The 21,316-nt window shown below is 47.3% G+C and overlaps 2 protein-coding genes across 2 annotated transcripts in view; one reads left to right on the top strand and one right to left on the bottom strand.

Moving 5' to 3' along the window:
* LOC120383954 (butyrophilin subfamily 1 member A1-like) overlaps nt 1–13,037 on the bottom strand; it is a 35,710-nt gene extending 22,673 nt beyond the window's left edge. The window contains exons 1-2 of the mRNA XM_039502277.1: nt 13,018–13,037; nt 11,722–11,838 (exon numbers count right to left, since the gene is read on the bottom strand). Of these exons, the coding sequence (XP_039358211.1) occupies nt 11,722–11,827 (106 nt within the window). The 5' untranslated portion in view covers nt 11,828–11,838; nt 13,018–13,037. The remainder of the gene's footprint in view (nt 1–11,721; nt 11,839–13,017) is intronic.
* Nucleotides 13,038–19,261: 6,224 nt separating this feature from the next.
* The window catches only part of LOC120383980 (butyrophilin subfamily 1 member A1-like), a 64,562-nt gene continuing 62,507 nt past the window's right edge, over nt 19,262–21,316 (top strand). Inside the window, exon 1 of the mRNA XM_039502314.1 lies at nt 19,262–19,379. The gene's annotated coding sequence lies outside the window, so the exon portion shown is untranslated. The remainder of the gene's footprint in view (nt 19,380–21,316) is intronic.

The following is a 21,316-nucleotide window of genomic DNA, read 5'->3' as shown; positions in this document are numbered from 1 at the left end:
CTACGAAAATGTACTTCCACTGCAAATTCACCTATTTGGCCTGTTAAGAAACCGGATGGTTCGTGGCGTCTCACAATAGATTACAGACGCCTAAACCAGGTCACACCAACTTGTGCCCCCACAGTGGCCAAAATGCCAGATCTAATCAAATCTTTTGATCCAGAGGCTGTATGGTTTACTGTATTAGATATCAGTAACAGCTTTTGGACATTACCATTGGCACACATTTCACAGTACCGTTTTGCATTTAGTTTTCAGGAGTGCAATATTCTTGGACACGTTTGCCCCAGGGATATAAAAACTCTCCAGCTCTATTCCATGCACAAATGAGACGGATACTGTCATCATTTTCTAAACCAAATGTTCTATTTCAATATGTAGATGATCTGTGTTTAGCAACACAGACGAAAGAGGAGCATTTAGAAAGACTTGACGAGCTCCTGCAAATTCTAAAAGAAGCAGGGTTAAAGTGCAATCCAGCCAAGGCTCAGCTAATGGCTAATTGTGTCTCTTTCTTGGGCCTCACCCTGACAAAATGGGGTAGAACCCCAGCGCAACAGAAGGTGGATGCAATTCAAACATTGCCTTTACCACAGGAACCTACGGCTTTAAGAGCTTTCCTAGGTTTAACTGGGTACCACAGGGATTTCATCCCTAATTTTGCTTCTATTGCAGGTCCTTTGTACCAACTTCTAAAGAAAGGTGTACAGTGGGAATGGTCTGAGCAACACACGGAGGCAGTCTCCCAACTAAAACAGGCCATTATCAAGGCTCCGGTGTTGATCACACCAAATCCTGAAATACCCTATCATCTGGAGGTAGCGGTGAGTGTTAATGCGTTGGCGGCTGTGGCCTCACAAGAAAGGCATGGGAAAATCAGACCTGTGGCCTATGCCTCACGTTTAATGTCATCAATTGAACTCAAATATGACAATTGTGAAAAGTATCTATTGGCAACCAGTTGGGCCATACAACACTTTTCTTTTCTAATTGGCCTCAGCCCGATCATATTACACTCATCGCACACTCCTCTTCAGTTTTTACTGTCCAATAGGGTAAAAGATGGGCAGTTTCAAATGCTCGCCTTGCTCACTGGGCATTATTACTGCAAGGAAAGATATTGCAGTCAAACCTATTAGGACACCATCCTTGTTACCAACAGCTCTATTGTATCAGGGAGAGCCACACAAGTGTCCCAACTTTGATCAATTGGATCTAAGGGGGGAGGAAAAACAAAAGCTCTTTCAACCTTTAATCCAGGAGACAGATCCCATTAATAGGTATAAATTCTTTGTTGATGGTTCTAGTTATTACCATCAAGGCAAACCCTATACTGGGTTCGGAATCTATGCAGTTCCCCCTGAGGGGAAAGGAGAGCCTTGGGAAAAGGCATATTCATGCACTCCACATTCGGCTCAATATGCAGAATTAGCTGCAGTGGCTTGTGTGTTGGAGTACTGTGTGCAGTTCTCCATCACCACCACATACCAAGATATCTGTCTGTTTTCAGACTCTGCATGGGTATGCAATTCTCTCACAGAGTTCCTACCATATTGGGAAACAAATGGTTTTACATCTTCTGATGGCACACCTATTAGGTATGCATCACTGATGAGATACATCCATTGGTTAACAGTAATAGTTACTGTTTCAGAGCAGCCAATCAAAATAAAAAAAGTAAAAGCTCACTGGAAATTAGACCCTTATGCTATGGAAAATGAGAAAGCTGATAAATTGGCCCGTGAAGGAGCCCGATCAGGAGAATTTTGGGAAAGTAAGGATCAGGAGTATTCTGTTATTACCCCTAATCCTAAATGTCCTATAGCTGCAACTAAATTGGTACAACCCAATATACCAGATCTAAAAGACATGCGAAAATTGGATAAGGACATAATAAAAGTAATTTTAGAGCTTTCCAAAATAGACAAAGAGGGATCACTAACAATAGACCCTTTGTACAAACGACATGAACAGCAGTTACAAGTCGTAGATGGAGTTCTCATGTATACAGGAGGTCCTTTCCCTGTGTGGGTAGTTCCAGCTCACCTACGAAGGGAAATGATGTACATGGTCCATGACACTCCTACAGGAGGACATCAGGGAGTGGACAAAACTGTCCAACGTCTTGCATCTGTAGGGTGGTGGCCACTTCTTAGGATGGATGTGCAACAATATTGTGAAAATTGTCTGGCATGTGCCCAAGCTAATCCTACTCCATCCAAAAGAAATGCACCACTAAGATCCCAGGTGTATGAAGGTCCGTGGATGGCTTTGCAGATTGACTTTGTAGGTCCTTTGCCAAGGACCCAAAGAGGTAACCAATATCTATTGGTGATTATCGATCCTTTCTCAAAGTGGATAGAGGCATTTCCTCTTAAAGCCAATACTGCAAAAGCCACTGCCAAGGTCTTGGTAGAACAAGTCTTCTCTCGCTGGGGGATCCTGCAAAGGTAGAATCAGACCAGGGATCACATTTTACAGGACAGTTCTTTAGGGATTGTCTTAAATTGATGGGAGTCCTGAGAGACTACACATCCCATACAGACCACAGTCATCTGGGATGGTGGAACGAACCAATCGGACTATAAAAGTGATGTTGAGGAAACTGGTTGATGCCAATGGACGTAACTGGGACACCCTCATGCCTTTAATTTTAATGGCATTGAGGGCAACACCGGCTGCATCTACTGATAAAACACCTTTGAAGTGATGACAGGCCGAACAATGAGATTACCAGAACATTTAATTTGGCAAGCTAGTGGCACTCAATTAGAGGGAATAAAAATGGATACCTACCTGCAAAATCTGCAAAAACATTTAAATCACATTCATTTGCAGGTAGCTGCTAAATTGGGAAAATCCAGACGTAAGGCAAAGGCTTACTTTGACAAAAACCAGAGAGAGAATACTTGGGAGGTAGGAGATCAAGTAATGTTATTGTCATATAAGTCACCAGAACATGGGTTGTGTAATCGATGGATTGGACCTTTCCAAATCATTGATAAACTCAGTTCAGCAGTATATAAGATCAGAGTAACAGGAGGAAAGCATAATAGAGATAAGATTTATCATGCTAACCAGTTAAAGCTGTATCGATCGTCCAGGTCGCAGGAGCAACTTCCTCCTCAGGACTTAAGTGATCAGACGAAATCGCAACAATTGGAGCCCAGCAGTTTGCAACCATGAAATTGACATTGACATTTTTGACTTATTACACCCTTATTGTTGCTCTAAGGGTAGGACTATGCCAAAATATTAAGTCTGAAACCGAACTATTGCAACCCCAGGAAACCAGACGACCGGATCGCACTCAGTTGTCTGAGCCCAAGCAACAGAACATACCAACAAAGAAGGAACGGACTATTATACTTAATCCAGAACTGGTCAACAACCTGATTCAACAGGTTAAGGGAATTCGGGGGGAGGATGTTACTTTTGAATATCAATTGGAAAAAGTAACTGCACTACCCTCTAGTGGTTGGAAAAGGATATGGCCCTTGGATGAGAATTCAAAGGGGGGTGGTTGCAAGACGTTTATAAATTCAACTTCCCTAAAACATGGTATAGCTTATGGAACTTGGAAAAATAAAGCTAGCTGTAATAATTTGATAACAGGGGGAAGTTTAACCTTGTATAAGCTTGAATATGAGGATCAAGGGCGATATGAGGTGCTCATCATAGTTACCTTTCAAACCAAAACAGGAAACAAAAATTATGTCCAGAATATGACATTTGAACTTAGAGTTCAGGACCCAGTTATTGACTATGATGTTGATCAGTCAAGAACAAATGATGTAAATTGTCCAGTATTAAACCCAGGACCTGTCAGTGGTCTTACCACAACACCCATGATGGGAAAAATAATTAATCAAGTTCAATTTATGCATATTCCTGTAGTGCTAAATTTGTCTAATTGGTACTTGGGAGAATTTAGCTATTGTCAGCATACCAAAGTAGCTTCCTTTTTCTCAGTACGACTTGTGGATAGGATTGTAGCCTATCAGCAACGAGTGCGGGATATTGTTCTGTTGAAGGATGATGAAGTCCCTAAGTCACCAACTCTTAGGAGAAAACGTAGCTTAAATCTCCTTGGAGGTTTAGGATCCCTAACAGGACTATTTGGTGCAGGAATGTCAATTTGGAACCAGGCGGATATTGGAAAAATCCGCAAGCATATAGATTATGTGTTAAAAGAGGAAGCTAACCGAGTAGTCAATCCAATGTTACAGGGAATAAAGGGATTGGCACAGGAAGAACGATTTACTGTTTATAATATGCATGATATCACCCAATTGTTTAATGAAACTCAACAGAAAATTAATCAATTAATTGCTTTAAACAATGATCAGAAAAGAGATCAGCATTTGGGGAAAGAAATTATATGTTCTGCATATGGGGAATATGTTGTAAGCACAATTACTGATGCATTGCGATCCTAAAATTAGGAGAAGTCCCTGACTTAATTAAGGATGAACAATTAATGAGTTGGTATTGTCCTAAATGTTTTCAAAAGCTGGAAAAGGAAAGATCCACTTGTTTGGATGTATGCCAGCATTTGTCAGTGGGTGCTATGAGAGAGATAGGATCTGTGACACCTCACCCCAACCGAGACAGTTGTTCTCTTACAAAAGATTGTATGATGGCACGGTCTTTGTATGTCTCATTCATGGTCTCGTTACCAGTGTTTGACCCAGACAGAGATGTGTACAGGCAATTGGCTGCTATCCATTCTATAGGTCACCTCGAAGATGACATCTACAGGGAACGCGTTAATGCACCTCCCCTGGTAGTCTATCACACTCCAACTCAGACTTGGAAGGTACCACAGATGGCCTGTTGTTCTGAAAAAGGACCCCAGTATATCTGTAGGTGTAATGTGTTTGAAACAGACACTGTTTTGTGTGGACTACAGGGAGAGAAAGCACAGAATTCATCATCGTCATGCCTGGTGAGGCTGACCACATGGAAGACTCCGATGGAGAGGGTGACCTATGCTGGAAGGAACCAATTTTGCGTGGTTACCAACCAAAAGAGGTACCAGTATGGTCCCTTGGAGTGTCCTGTCACAGAGCCAAATTTCTGTTTTACCCCAGAGCAACCCACGGTAATAGGAAATCAAGTTATTTCCCCTATTCCTATTTTTGAGAACATTACCATTATTCAGTCTAACCCTGATTACCAGAATTTAACTATTCAAAGTACACCTACTTTTCTGGCTTATATTCCACCATTAGGGTTGCAACTGAAATCCTTAATGACTCGTAAAGAGACTCACCTCATTCAAATTACTAACAATATGGATGAAGCCCAACAAGTTATTACCCAATTAATGAATGAAGGGAATGAGTCTGCAACAACTTCTAAAGAAAATTTTGGATTAGAAGTATGGATAATTATCCAAGGAATTGGGATTGTGATTAATTTCCTTATGTTAGGTTATATGCTGTATAAACGCAACAAACCCAAGCCAAAAACTAGGCAGAGACCTGGACAGACACCCAGACAATCCCCTAAACAAATGCACAGACGAGCACCATCTGGGGATAAAGATGAATATATATACATGGTGCCCATTCCTGATACATACCAAAATTTGCCCAGGTATGAAACTAAAAAGGGCCCCACAGATATTAAGTCCTAGGTGACGGGTTTCTTTATGTAAACCACCCCACAAAGGGGGCGTGTAGCCCTGAGGATTAATCTGTTGGTCTGTATAAAATGTCTTTTTGATAAAAGTGTGTAGGCTGCATAGATTAATAGAATTTGCAATAGCTTTAATGCAAGATACCTAGAAACTTCTAGACCAGACATTCTGGCCTATTTCCTCTGTGATGCTGAAAGCAACCTTTAAGACCCTTACTCAGAAAAGTGATACTAGGAAACAAACCTACGCAAATTGTCTAGGGACTTTCTGAATATCTGCTAACCTTTCACCTAGTTAGGTGCAAAAGTAGGGTATTTCTGCCCACAAAATATAACAAGTCTACCACAAAATACGTAGATAGTTGTCATTAGTACGTACACAAAGGTCAGCCTATGAAAACAGGTACCCTCACCTTTCCATGGGGGAAAGACAAATTTGGGCATAGGAGGAAAGATTTCTCCCTATAAAAGTTGTGATAATCCACCATTAGGGCGGGCGATACATCTCTCTGTTTCCTGGTCGTCTCAACCTGCTTCGAAGCCTTTTCCTCCTACGAAAGCTGTCAATGCTAGTCGTAGTATTAATTCTTTTCAAAGTTGTGAGTATGAAATAATTCTTAATTTCTACTTCATCTCTAAGCATCTATGCTAAGAAGGGTTTAATTTACAACCAGTTTCTTTATAACTATACTTCCTCTAGCAGAGGTGTGAAATTCACTTTAGTACTCTTTGCTGCAGAGTGCATTTAGAACTGTATAATATCATATCATATCTCTTAAAGAACTGTGATATTTTGTAACTTTGTAATCTCATACTGCTTTTAACATTTTACATTTACTTCTTGTTTCATTGATTTTAAATAAAAGGTCTTGTTTGACTAAACTTTGTCTCAGTGTAAATTCCTGTTAGACCCCAATCTCCTTGTATTAAATTCTGTGAAGCCTGATTCAAGACGAACTTTTATCTTCTGATCACACATATTGGTGAGCCATACCCATATTATTAATATCTATTAATTATTACTAACCTTCTTAATTAATTAGACAATTAATTATTAAATAAAACTAAATTAAGTGGATAAATTCCACTGTCCCTACTAACCCTCCCCAAATCAGGCAACAGGGAGGAGGAGCAGCCCATTGTAGGGACAGAAACAGCTGCTCTCCTGACACCCACGTTTGTGGGACTCTGTGGTGGGGCACACAAACCCCACACTCGCCAGGTATGGCTTATTGTGGGCCCAATCAGCCCCACCTCTCCCCACTGCACCTGCAGTTGGTGCCAGGGAAGGGGTTAAAAGGGCAGAGCCCAGCTCAGTTTATGGCTGCCCCGGAGAGAGAGCAGATCTCCAGCTTTCACTCAGAGAGGCCTGGCTGGGCCAGGAACTCACTAGACACTGCCGCTGGCCAGAGCTTCCCTAAGGGAAGCTGGGTCTGTCACTAGACAATGGTTTGATTTGTCACTGGTGACTGACCTGCTGGCACTGAGTAAACCTGCGGCTGGTGGTGCTGTGCCTGAAGGGGGCAGCAGCTAAATAAAGCCCTTTCATGTCCTTTCACCTGAATAAGGAGCCAGTGGTGGTTTGTCACCAATTCAGTAGTGACCTGGTCACACGTGGTGAAAAATGTGGGCATTGATCTAAGGCTTGTGGAGGCAAGAAGCCCAACTGGCCCATATCAGTGACCCCCTCAAGGCCTGATGGGGTGGTTTGGTGCCACATGGATCTGGACTTGGAGTTAAAGTAGATGGTGGAGAACCACCAGCAGCAGGCCAACCAGGAGCAACAACAGCAGCAGCTGCTGCTGTAACAGCTGGTGTCCCAGCCACAACAGCCATTGCTGAGCAACAACAATAGCAACGGATCTGGGAGCTGGTGGCCCAGAAACAGTAACAGTGGCAGTGCCTGGTTCAGCAAGTTCTGACTTTCTTACCACCTCCAGAGTGACTGGGCTGCAGGCCCCATCCCACTGACTCCAGTTGTGCCAGTAAAACTTACTCAGATAGGCCCAGAGGATGACACTGAGGCCTCTCTCGTGACTTTTGAGTGGGTTGCCATGGTGGCACAGTGGCTGCCCGAGCAATGGGCCATGGTTGGCTCAATATTTAACCAGGGCAGCACAGGACACATAATGAGGCCTTGATATGGTTGTGGTCATGGACTATGCCCAGGTCAAAATGGCCATTTTGGATGCCTGGACGTCACTGACAGCACCAAGCACCAACACTTTTGGGAACAAGAGTATCCCTGAGGAGCCCAGCCTGTGTGGTGGCCCAGAAGCTTTGGCACCTGTACTGGTGGTGGCTGAAGTCAGAGATATTATCCAGTGCTGAAGTTGTGGAACTCATCCTGATGGATCACTCTGCAAAAATATTCCCAGAGTGTGTGTGTAGGGTGTGTGTGTGGGGGGGAGAGATTGAGTGCTAAAGCATGTGGCAGCTGAACCTGTCAGACTAATGTAAAATCGTATGGCTGCCAAGGCTGCTTCAGAGACAAGTAGGAAGAGCCCTGTGGAGGCCAGAAGATAGCTCAAGAAGAAGGGAAAATTGGGTAGGGAGACTAGCATCTCAGGGGCAGGATCCCTGGTACAAAGTTGCTGCCCTCATCAGGCTCCAGGAATCTGGGAGGCCCTAGCTGGTTCCAGTAGAATCCAGGTTGTGGGGAAGGATCTGTCTGAAGGGTTGGGCCAAATTCTAACCTCACCCACCAGAGACTGGTGACTGGCTTTTCATATGGGTGGCCCAGTAACCTGTGCCATGACTGGCCTCATAAAGAGTGAAACTACAGGCAGGTCTGGAGAGTAGAAAGCTGGCCACACACACTGAACCTAGCCAAGCTGATCATTTTCATCCAGATAAATAGGGCTGAGGTGGTAAAATGGGTTGATTCAGGTCATGGTCAAACCCTAATCTGGGACCACTTGGTACAGGTTACTGGGCTCACTGAGGAGACCATTTACTGACGGTGCATCCATGGCAATGTGAAGCCTGACCCAAGTGCCCAGATCCATCTGGCTACAGGGGAATGTCTGGGTCCCTACCAGTGGGATTGGCCTCAACCTTCCCTCATCCAGTCATTCTGGGCTGAGAATGGGAGTACTTTGGGGAGGTACTGATGAGCCTCCAGATACTCCAACCCTAGCTTCCCCTGTGAAGGGGATCCAGGAACCTGGCAATCAGAAGAGTCAGGGCTGATAACGGGGAATCATGAACACCAGGTTGCTCCCCCAGATTCCAAACCAGGCAATGCGCCAACTGCAGCTCCCCTGGGGAAACTGGACATCTTTTCATAAAGCTCCGACTTTGTGGGAGAACAGACTTCTGAAAATGGTGCCCTGTCTGAAAGAGGTGGCAGCTGAAAAAACCTTTTGTTTTCTGAAATGAAACTGGGGACCCAGTGCTGGTTCGTCTCCAGCTCAGAAGCAAGATGGTCACAGATTCCTTCTTCCTAATTCCTCCACTTCACTTACAAGTGGGAGGCAGTGAACAGGTCCCCAGGCAAAGTACACTAGTAATGACACAGCTCAGCTAGTTTCACATCAGGCGGATTGAACTGAGCTCCAATTCATCTCAGACCAGGCTCTGCTGGTTACTCATTGGGGAGTGCGGGGTAGAAGATATAATTACAGGTCATTTTCAGTGAAGAGTCCAGTCTTGGGAACTCATTTCCCTCTGTGTCTGATGGAGATTAAGTCTGTTGACCTTCAGGACACACAGTCAGGCCTATATCTTCTCCTAGGCTTTGAGAACAGGGTGAACTGAGGATGGTGTAGGTGGTAGGATAGCCCACTTTCCAATTTGTGAAAAACAAGAACTGAGAGTTGGAATTGCCGCCACCCCTTTTCCTCTTTCCCTGCCCGCCACTTACTGCTCTCTCCACCCAGGGCCGGCTCTAGGCACCAGCCTACCAAGCACGTGCTTGGGGTGGCACCTTGGGAGGGGGTGGCGATCAGGTTTTGGTTTTGTTGTTTTTGGTTTGGACAGGTGGCGCTGGGGCGGGGCGGGGACTTGGGTGGCGCGATGCGACGCTCGGGGGCGGGGACTTGGGTGCTGTGACGCGGCGCTTGGAGGGGTGGGGACTTGGGCGCTGCGACGCGGCGTGATGTAGCGCATGGGAGTCGGGGACTTGAGCGGCGCGGCGCGATGTAGCGCTGGGGGGGCGGGGACTTGGGCGGCGCGGCGCAATGTAGCGCTGGGGGGGCGGGGACTTGGGCGGCGCGACGTAGTGCTCAGGGAGGGGTTGGGCTGCACTCTTTTTTTTTTGCTTGGGGCGGCAGAAATGTTAGAGCCAGCCCTGTCTCCACCTCCTTTCCCCGAGGGCAAAGCAGGGCTCTACGGGGGAGAAGTGACTGGAGCAGGGTGGGGGAGGAAGAGCTGAACTCCAGGGGTGGGAGTGACTGGGGCAGGACAGGGGAGGGAGAGCCGAGCTCCAGGGGTGGGGGCGACTAGGGCAGGACAGGGGAGGGAGAGCTGAGCTCCAGGGGTGGGGGGGAGTGACTGGGGCAGGATGGGGAAGGGAGAGGCAAGCTCTATGGGTGTGGGGGTGGCTGGGGCAGGATGGGGAAGGAAGAGTCAGTCTCCAGGGGTGGAAGAGTGACTGGGGCAGGACGGGGGAGGGAGAGTCACAATCCAGGCATGGTAATGACTGGGGCAGGATGGGGAAGGAAAAGCCATGTTCCAGGGGTGAAGCAGTGACTAGTGTAGGATGGAGGAGGCAGAGCCGAGCTCCAGGGATATAGGGGTGACTGGGGCAGGAGGTGGGAGGGAGAGCCGAGCACGAGGGGTGGAGGAGTGATTAGGGGAGGATGGGTGAGAGAGACCTGTGCTCGAGGGGTGCGGGTGACGTGATGTCACGGAACATACAAAAGTCAGGGCCCTGCACCCCCGACTTCCTGCGATTCACCTGACTCTCAGCCAGCCAGTAAAACAGAAGGTTTATTAGATGACAGGAACACGGTCCAAAACAGAGCTTGTAGGTACAGAAAACAGAGCCCCTCAGTCAGGTCCATCTTCGGGGGTAGGGAGCCCAGACCCCAGTTCTGGGCCTCCCTCTGTTTCCCCAGCTAGCTCCAAACTGAAAAGCCCCATCCAGCAGTCTCACCCAGTCACACCCCCTGGCCGCTCCTCCAGCCTTTGTCCAGTTTCCCGGGCAGAAGGTGTCATCTGGCACCAACCCGCTCCTGGGCTCAGGTTACCTGCTCACATATCACCCCTCAGGTGAAGTCACACTCTGATATCCCACTACCAGCCAGCACCAATGCAGACAATACCAGTAAAACTCCCATGCAACATTTCCAGGTCAATACTCACAACTCCTTATCCTGTCACACATGGGAAGGATGGGTGAGGGAGAGCCAAGCTCCAGGGGTGGGGATGACTGAGGCAGGATTGGGGGGAGAGTTGAGCTCCAGGGGTGGGGGTGACTGGGGCAGTAGGGGAAGAGAGAGCTGAGCTCCAGGGGTGGAAGGGTGACTGGGGCAGGATGGGGGAAGATGAACCAAGCTCCAGAGGTGGAGGTGACTGGGGCAGGATGTGGGGGGAGAACCGAGCTCCAGGGATGGTGGAGTGACTGGGGCAGGATGGCGGAGGGAGAGTCATGCTCAAGGGGTGGAGGGTGACTGGGGAAGGATGGGGGCAGCATCCTAGGGGCGGGACACCAGTTGGCTGAGAAAGAAGCTGGGTGGTGAGTCCTGCCACCAGCCCCACTCCTCAAATGCTCTTCACGATCCCTCTGCTCGGGCGCTGGCCTTCAGTACCTCTCTCTGCTAGAGCCAGGCAGTTGCTGGGAGCTCCTCCAGCTCCAGCAGGAGCTGCTCTTCCTGCCTTCCCAGCGGTGTCTGGTGTCTGGTGAGTAGTGCTGACTGGACACTGTCAGGTCCCCTTTTCAACTGGACTTTCCAGTTGAAAACCAGACACCCGGCAACCCTGGGATATATGGATTTTTCCAGGTACAGGGAGAGTGTCAGTTTTCATGTAAAATCATTTGGTTTTACACTTGAATGGTGGAATCGACACACTTAGCTGAGCCAATAATTTGCACAAGGAACACAAAATACATTGAAAGAGTGGGAAAATTACTACCTGATTCCAGTGTGTGAGCAGGTAGCAAAATGAAGAAGATGATGTAACCAGCCAGAGAAGAGCTCACAATGGAGACCTGGAGGCATGTGAAAAACCTCATCTTCATTGTAACTTGTTCTGAATGACAGAATTAAAAGAGAAAAATTAACATATTGCAGAGACAAGTCAAATATCATCCTGGACTTTAAAGACTAGAATATTCTAAAACAGAACATATTATATAAACCCCAGTGTAGATAGATGTTACCAGTGAACCCACTTATTTAAACTTATTCATTAGTAAAACTTTAATGAACATTTGTGATTTAAAAACCAAACAAGACATATTGAATGGGAACTTGTAGTGTGAAGCGTTAATCTGTTGCAATGTGCAGGGCTTGAATTGGACCAGTTCATGCTAAGTCAGAGACCTCACACTCTTTTTAGGCTCCCATCTTCTCTAGAATATCAGCTTCCTTTTAAAGTCACTCTCTAGCCCTTATAGTTATAAATAAAACCTTCAAAACACGAGACAAGTGTAGAATGATGCAGCAATTCCTGCCTGTATTTGTAAAAAACTTGAAACAAGAGCTGCGAGAGGACTGAGCTGCCCCATTCATCTCATCATCAATGTGACAAATCCCAAAGGGGTGTAGCCTCCTTGCAGATCAAGAGCCACCCAGGCCTGTCAAATTCATTACACCTAAGACATCACTGTCATTATATGTTGAGTAAGGTATCAAATGAAAACATATTGAAATGGTTATCAGATTCATTGTGTGATGAATGTCTTGTTTTAAAGTCTTGTGAAGACCAAGATTATAACAGGGTTCAAAAAGAACTAGATAAATTCATGGAGGATAGGTCCATAGATGGCTATTAGCCAAGATAGACAGGGATGGTGTCCCTAGCATCTGTTTGCAAGAAGCTGGGACTGGACGACAGGGGATGGATCACTTGATGATTCCCTGTTCTGTTCATTCCCTCTGGGACACCTGGCATTGGCCACTGTCGGAAGACAGGATACTGGGCTAGGTGGACCTTTGGTCTGACTCAGTATGGCCATTCTTATGTTCTTATTATGTATGCATGGATCACAATTAAATGGTTACTTCTGTATACTGAAAATATACTCTAATCATGAAGACAGGCAGGGTTGGTAAACAAGTTGGTCCCAGACTAAGGCATGGTGAGTGGCCTGTCTGCCTGGGTCTCAAATGTAAATGGAGCAGGGTGAGCCAAAGACAATGAGAGTTATATTTGCACACTCACTGAACAGGAAGAGCAGAAGAATGAGATAGTCTGTCATTTACTCACCAGCAGGAGAGGAGACCTTTGTCCGGGGAAACCCTTCTAAGGATACAGTTCAAAGTCTTACTGGACTGTAAGAAGGGGGGAAACTGTGGGGTTATCCTTCACTGAGGGAACAATGAGATTGGTGCTTCTTTGAAATCCATGAAAGCTGGATCCTGGTCTGGAGGTGGTGGGGACAGATGGGCCTGTGACACTGAGAAGAGGATTTAGGTGAGAAAACTGCCTTAGAAAAGGTGTGTAACCTGTTAAGTTTTAGTCACTAGAAAGTGTAACATTACTTTTATTTCATTTTCAACCATTTTCTGTTTCTATTCTTTTTCTTGCTTCGTATCACTTAAATCTCTGTCCTTTGATAATAAACCTCTTTATTTTACCATAAATATAGCTCAGTGCCGTTATATTAAGTAGAGCGCTTATTCCTGGTTAAGTCAGGAAAGCTGGTGTGTATGCTTTAGAGACAGTGGATTTGGTAATTGCTGTAAACATCCAATGATGGGGCTGGATGCTGCAGGGAGATTCTTCTAGGGAGTTTAGGAAGTAAAGTGCAGCCAGGTTTAACCTACAAGGCAAAGCAAGGACTGGCAGAGGCCTGAAGATTTTGCTCATGTGGCTACCAGATTGGGATGACAGGGAGCTGTCCCTCAGTTTAGCACCAGCAGATCCCACTTTTGCTAGGACAGAGGGATAACAGGGAGACTTACAGTTCTGGATGCCCTGAGAAGGCATCACACAAAGCCACCCACACATACACATCTGACTGGTGAAACTCAAAGGCCATGTGAAAGTAGAATGAGTTATATTGTAAAAATAAGAATGGATTAAAGAAATGTTGTATGTACCTTTAAGCAGAAATAAGAAATGTTGAAATACAGGTGCCAGGAAAAGAAACATTAGGGATAAACAATGGTGCTAATGGCGAAACATTAACAGAAGATCGGTAATAGTTAGTAAGGAAATAAGATATGCATGCCTAGCCCAGGTAAACTTATCTGATTCTGCTTCCTTTGTTAGCTTGTTAAGTTCTCACCCTTTTATCTGTATAAATAAAATAGTTTGTGTCTTGCATGGTGCTCACATTATCTGGGTGTTATTAGCAGAGCGCTTTGCTAATAAAACAGAGTGGTCTGACAAACTGTGAGTCCTGAGTCTAACTTTGACAATTTGGAGGTTCCACCGAGATGGCAACCGTCTTCACTGGGGCCGTGTGATTCCTGACCGTTTTGTGGGATGACCGTGGCAACCGGCACCTGGGCATTTGGCTTGAGCGGTCCTCCACCAGAACGGAAAGGCGCACGACCACAGTGAAGTCTACGCCATTGAACCTGTTGGTTCCCACTCTGTTCTGGTAGGGATCCCGGGATCTGACATCAGGAATCTGGTCAGGTAATTATTTCTGTGTTTTGTCCGGACTGAGGACTGTCCTGTCTCTGTGTCTATCCATCCTCCTGTAGAGTGTTTGAGTCTGGGTGCCATCTCCGTCCGGGGATCGGCCGACCAAGGGGTTCCTGTCCCCGCGGTCTGAGTGGAATCTGCACAATCGCAGCCGCACCGCACTTTGGGTAAAACCCCTGGTGTGAAAGCAAGGGCGATTGAGGCAGTAGCCTGTGGGCTCCTTTTGTGTGTTGTACCAGGCACCGCTCTGACGAACCCGAATTTCCTCCTTGTGCGATTGGTGTGTGAAGTCCTCCTGTATGGGTAACCAGACGTCTAAGTCGGGACAGTTCCCTAAATGAACGCCGGCTCATTTTACGTATTTAGGATGGGTCCAGACTCCTGTAAGAAGGGTCCGGACTCCTGTAAATTTCTGGAAAAATGGTCTAGGCTAACTCAAGGGGATCCCAAAACTCAGTGGCCACTGTTAAAATCTTGGAACAAAAACCGAGTGGACGTCTTAAAGGACAAACTCGGCCAACCTAAAACTAAATTGGCTAAAGAAGAGGTTAATTGTTTCATTCAGTGGTGGGAAGAGGCAAATCATAGCTGGACAAAATCAAAAACTCGCCTCTCTCAAATATTCAAATAATAAGTTAAAAGCTTTATTAAAAGCCTCCTCTCCCGCCACCAGACCGAGTGCTCCCCTTTACCCTGTTCTCAAAAACCCACCCCAGATCGATCCAACCCCCTTAATACTCCCATCCCATTGTAAAAAGGACAAAAAGCCCCTTGTTCTGTTCCCCTTTGTTGTCTGCCTCAGAAACTGATTCTTTAGTGTTCCACTACCAATTCTGCAAGGAGGGTGGGCTCCTCAACTAGCCCCCAGCCTCCCTGGTCCCTTTCCTTAAACATTTCGTTCAAAATTGTGAAGTGACCACAATATCACTCACAAACGGTTCATTGGAAAAAAGCAGGATCAGGCCCAGAAAAGCAGGCAAGCAACAGATAAAGAAACTGAAAAACAGGTTGGAAGCCCTGAGGGCCTAGTGTCAGGAGTAAGGAAAGCAGTAAGTGCAGGCATGAACCCCTGGAACAATACTTAAAATGGTGAAATCTGAGGTGTGATAAAGGTGTTATTTTGGGAGATAAACAAGTGATTTAAGGAAAGAGAGTGAAAAGTTAACTCTACAAAGGCTGGAGAGAATTACACAGTTAAACTTTGTGAAAATGTTAAAAAGGACCATGTTAAAGAGAGAGAATTCTTGGTTTCTTTGCAGCCGTTCTGAAGGGAAAATGGGCCCTTTTCCAGAAGAATGCCTGTAAATAATCCAAATATATATACAGCTATGTAAAAACAAAGCAGTGTAAAGGAATGTTAAGGAAAAGAAAATGTGTATGTATCTATTTGTCTGTGAAAATATGTAAAGTTCTAAGAATCTAAACCAGCACATCTGGTTTGTAAAACTCCTGTTTTGTAGGTGTAAGATAAATTGTTTTTGTTTTTGTTTTTAATGCCACTAAAAATTCATTTGATTCTTTAATTTAAAGTTTCAAAACTGATAAACCTTTTTGCAAGACACAGGTAATTAGCCTTGTTTGGCTTTGGGATTTAGCATTTAACCCTTAAGGGGTAATTTGATTCTTTATAAAATTTAAAATGTTTTTAAGTAAAGATCAAGTCATGGCTGCAATAGGACAGTCAAAATCAGGAGAATAGGGAGAGATTCTGGAGTCTTTTTGTTTGGTTGGTTGGTTTTTTTGGTAACAATAGCAGATAAGAGCTGTAGTGAAAGAATAAGAAATTAACAGTGACCCTCTGAAGCAACAGCAGAGGTGAGGTGCACAAAACAAAAAGAAGCAAGGTTACAACACTGAGCCTTAAAATGGCTCTGTGTAATCAGACTGTCACTTTGATAAGTGTACATGAAAACTCTGTAAAAACAAAAGAAACAGTTACACCTTATGCAGGGCCGGCTCTAGGTTTTTTGCTGCCCCAAGCAAAAAAGATTTTGGCTGCCCCCTACCTCTCCCCCCCTGCTACCCCAGCCCTTGGTTCTTTCTCCCCCCCCCCCCACCTGCACACCCAGCAGCCCCACCCCAGCCCCCGCCCCAAAAACGTGCTCTCCTCAATCACCACCGCCATCCCCGGTTACACTTGCAGTGGGGTTCAAACCGGGTCTCCAATTTTTATTTCACTTTAATAAAAATCTTATCCCCTCGTCCCCTGCAACCCTATCTTTAGTGCTCCACATGCACATGGAAGGCATAGGGACTAACCCTCAAACCTTGTACCCGGAAAGGAATGGTGTCAAGGTTCCTTCCCCACTCTGAACTTTAGGGTACAGATGTGGGGGACCTGCATGAGGAGCTCTAAGCTCAATTACCAGCTTAGATCTGGTCTGGCTGCCACCATTCACAAGCACTCCCTTCCTTGGGTAGCCTTGAGAAACTTCACCAATTTCTGGTGAACACAGATCCAAACCCCTTGGATCTTAAAACAAGGAAAAATTAACCATCCTCCTTCCTTTTTCCCACCAACTCCTGGTGGATCCAGATCCAACCCACTTGGATCTAAAAACAGGGAAAAAATCAATCAGGTATTAAGAAAAAGGCTTTTAATTAAAGAAAAGAAAGGTAAAAGAAACCCCCCTGGGAGAGATTAGCATACCAGCTACTCTCACAGACAACAGATTCAAAACACAGAGGATGTTCCCCTGGGCAAAAACTTAGTACACCAATGAAAATACCCAAATACCCAATTTGATTCTACCTCTAATCACACAAGACAGGTTACAAAGAAATAAACATAAACCTATTTATCCCTTTCTAAAACTTACTACTCTGATAAGAGGCTGGTTCCTTGATCTTTTTCATTCTGGCTGAAACTGAAAAATAAACAAAGGAAAAATCCTCCTTCCTTTTGAAACATCTTGTTCCCCCATTGGTTCCTCTGGTCAGGTGTGAGCTAGGCTAGGTGAACTTCTTAACCCTTTGCAGGTAAAAGAGGCATTAACCCATAACTATCTGTTTATGACAGATGGGGATCTAGTAAAGAGGGTTCAGGCAGAGGAGCAGGTGTGCGGGTGCTGGGGGCTCTACACTGGCAGAGAAGTGGCGTGTGATGTACTCACAGAGGAGGTGGAGGAGAGAGGGTATCGGGAGGGTCTCAGGAGAAAAGGTGCAGGAGGAGAGGGCTGGGGGAAGGTACAAGGGGAGAGGTGCAGGGAAAGAGAGAGTACAAGAGGAAGGGGTGCAGCGAAGGAGTGATAGGGGGAAGTACAAGTGGAGGGGCTGGGAGTGGGATGGGGGGTGCGAGGGCTGAGAGGGGCAGGCACTGACAGCTGCTTCCCCAGCTCCGTGCAGGAAGAGCTAAGAGGACGGCCGCTGACCTCAGGGGCCCACGCCAGGGGAGTCCCCTGGTGGGGCAGTATCTGCTGCCCTGCTTGGAGCTGGGCTCTGCCTCTCGCCTCCCAGGGCAGGCAGCACAGGACTGAGGCGGGAAGGTGCACGGCGGGCTGGGTCCGGGGCAGGAGGTGGCAGCTCCTGGCAGCTCGGGCTGCCCAGCCACTCGCCCTGTCAGCGAGCCGATCTGCGCCCCTGCACAGCCCGGCGGCGCACTGCACAGCCCACTCGGGTGGGGAAACGCCGCGCCGCCCTGGGGAGACTCAGAGCAGAGCAGCAGAGCAGCAGCGGCAGCAGGACGACTCCCCCCACCCTGCACCCTGGGCCCTGCTTCCCTCCCTCCCCTGCTCCTTACCCACAGGCTGGGCTGCAGTTCAGGCTGCCCTGCCGCTGGGGAGCCAGAGCATCATCCCCGGAGCTGAGCCTCCCGCTGCCGCAGCCGGGCTCAGCTCCAGGATGATGCTCAGGCCGCCTGAACTGCAGTCCAGCCTGGGCAACTCAGGCTGCCATGAGCGCCATCTAGCGACTGAATTCAGAACTGCAGGGTCAGTTCCAGCTCAGCCTGAAAGGTTCAGCTGAACATCTTGGTTCAGGGCCGGCTCCTGGCTTTTTGTGCCCCCAGCAAAAAAAAAAAAAAAGCGGGGAGGTGGGGCTGGAGTGCCGCCCTTTGAAAGTGCTGCCCCAAGCATATGCTTGGAGCGCTGGTGCCTAGAGCCGGCCCTGCCTGCACCCAAACTCCTCCCAGAGCCTTAGGCAGGCGGGGAGGGGGACTTGGACCCGTTCTGAGCACCACCAAAATTATCCAAACCTGCCACCTCTGGGAGAGGCCCAGGGAAAGGGCTGGGGCCAGGCAGGAAAGTGACTCTGCACCAACAGCCCCTTCTTGCCCCAGCTCTGCTCCCAAGTGGTGGTGGGGGGGGTTGTGAGTCCTAGAGCTGCGGCCCTCCCTCAGCGCCCCCGCTCCTCAGCGCCTACAGGAGCCGAGCCTGCTCCAGCCTGCCTGAGTCACATTCAGTGCGTTCTGATTCGCCCACCCACGCTGCATTGATCAGCTGTTGCTTCTCGCCACCCCCTTTCCCACTCCGGATTTCAGCTCCCTCCCTGGCAGCATCCCCTCCCCTTCCACCTTCCTCATTCTGCCTCCATCCAGGACGGTGGCATGGGGGGGGGGGGGGGAACTGGCTGGTGCTTTTTGCTGCTGTTGCGTTATGTCCCCCGCCGGGGAGGTGCTGGGCAGGGGAATTACTGACAACCCAGCGATCCCGGGGGGGCAGGAACAGCAGCTGGGGGGGGGGGGTCACTGACACCCCTGCACTGGCTCACCTGGCAAACTGCCCCTGCCAGGCCCATCCCCCCAGCTCCGGACCCTGCGGGGGCTGGGGGGGCTGGTACTTTAAGAGGAATTTGCTCCGCCCCAACCAGCCAGGGACACGGACCGTTACTTTCACTTTTGAAGCGTTTATAAGGCCCAGGCTGGGGGGCTCGGCCCCGTCAATTCAGCTATAGATGTAACACCGGTAACGCTGACGGATCCGGTCCCAAACCCTCCGGCTCCGTGACCCGTGTGCGGAACTGGGGCTGCAGCCTCGGTGAGTGACCGGGGGACCAGGGCCGGATTTAGGGGCAGGTAACCGAAGCGACTGCCTGGGCGCCAGGCTGGGGGGCGCCGGGCTCGGGGGCTGTTTGTTGTCAGCGAGAAAAGGAAAAATCGAACGTTTGACGTGAAATGTTTCCGCTTTTCCTGCGCTCTGCAGGAATTTGCTGCTTAGGATGCGCTCTGCAGCCACACACAAACTGAGCATGCTCAGTAACATCTGCTGAAGCCACCGCCCTTCACCTGGCCCTTATTAGGGATGAGATTCTGCTTGTGGCTTTTTTACAAGGGTTAAAAATGGGCAAAGGGGCCAATCGGAGCAGGGGAGTGGCCAGGGTCTGAGCAGGGGGCGAAAATTGACTGGTCGGGGGGGTCAAGCAGCTAAAAGCAGGGTTAGGAAGGGGCTGAAGGGCAAAATCAGGGATGGGGGTGGAAGGAGCCGGAGTTAAGTCCAGGGGTGAGGGGGTGCCAGTGGGTAAAACCCCGGCACAGGCAGGGGCAGAGGGGTGGGTGCAGCAGAGGGGATTGTTTATTTCCCCTCTCACAGACAAAAACCTCTCAGCATCGGCTTCCCAGGGCTGGGTTCTTAAAGGCACAGGCATCCCAATGCCTAGTCACTGCAGCTTAACCTACTGAGCTGCTGCAGCAGAAGACTTTATTCAGTGAGACTAGGCCTTCCCTACAGCCTCCCAGACTTAGTGAGGGACAATGGGGCCGGGGAGGTATTATGTCATTCAATCATTCAACCCATAAAGTAGCACACATTCTGCCACACTGAACCCCCCCAAACAGTAACCTAGCTAATAATAATAATAAATAATAATTTCAACTCATATAATTAATGAAAAATGTGTGTATACTGTATATGAGATGATATGAGAAATGAAAATGAGCTTGCTTTGGGATTTTACAAGGCACTTATATCATTTAAACATATTTGGTACCTTGAGTAATGATAATACTTCTTGTAAATCACATAAATAGGGGTCTCATGGTCCCCTTCCCTCATCCATTGCAAAGGCACAGGGGTTATTGCTGGCTGCCCTAGGGCTGCAGAAAACCCTATGGGCAAAACATATGGAAAGAACAGGATCAACTTATACAGAGGGCTGAGGGGGGACTCCCATAGTGCATTAACTAACACTTAATAAATACATCAAAATTAAACATATTACAGAGATAAGAGCTTGTCATGACAGATTTTACTTCATGAGAAGGTCCAGAGAGAGAAGACCCAGAGGGAGTAATGGGAGGGGCAATCCTAGGGAGACCAAAGGGGCTGGTAGAGGGAGCAGACAGAAAACAAGGGTAGAGGTAGAGGCAGAGTCACTGCAGGGTTGACCCAGTCTTCTGCCTCTCCCTGTGGGTGGAAACACTGATCACTGTCACTATAGGAGGGAACAGTAGAATGGATTGCCCAGAAGAATGAATGACTTGAAGACAATTTCCTGAGAGACCCTTACCCTTGCAGAGCTTTTCTGGCTCCGACCTTTACATTTCTACACAGGGTGGTTTTGCTGTCGAAGAAAAACTCAGTTCTCACTTTTATGTTTAGGTGCAGCAAAAACAAATACTTTATTATAATACTCTAGTGAACACAAGAGGGAGAGAGTGTCAGGAACTGGGTTGCCCCTTGTCCTGGACGGATCTCTCTCAATTAGTAAACAATTCATAACAATCTTTATACCTTTCTAGCAGACAATGATTAGCATACTTGGAGACATTGAAGATAAACATTTGCATTTGTTTATACATAAGCCTATTCGCTATCTTATTTGTCTGCAATACTAGAACAGAAAACAAGACTGCAATTCACAAGGTCGTAACGACTTTTCACACAATTCACTCTGCACCAGATACAGGGTAACATCTTAACCTCGGCTAATTAGCTAACATACATTAAGATCCCTTCAAACCTCTATTAATTAATTC

The sequence above is a fragment of the Mauremys reevesii genome, linkage group 15 (assembly GCF_016161935.1).
Source record: "Mauremys reevesii isolate NIE-2019 linkage group 15, ASM1616193v1, whole genome shotgun sequence".
Classification (NCBI taxonomy): Eukaryota; Metazoa; Chordata; order Testudines; family Geoemydidae; genus Mauremys; species Mauremys reevesii.
This window is presented reverse-complemented; position numbering and strand designations above follow the sequence as displayed.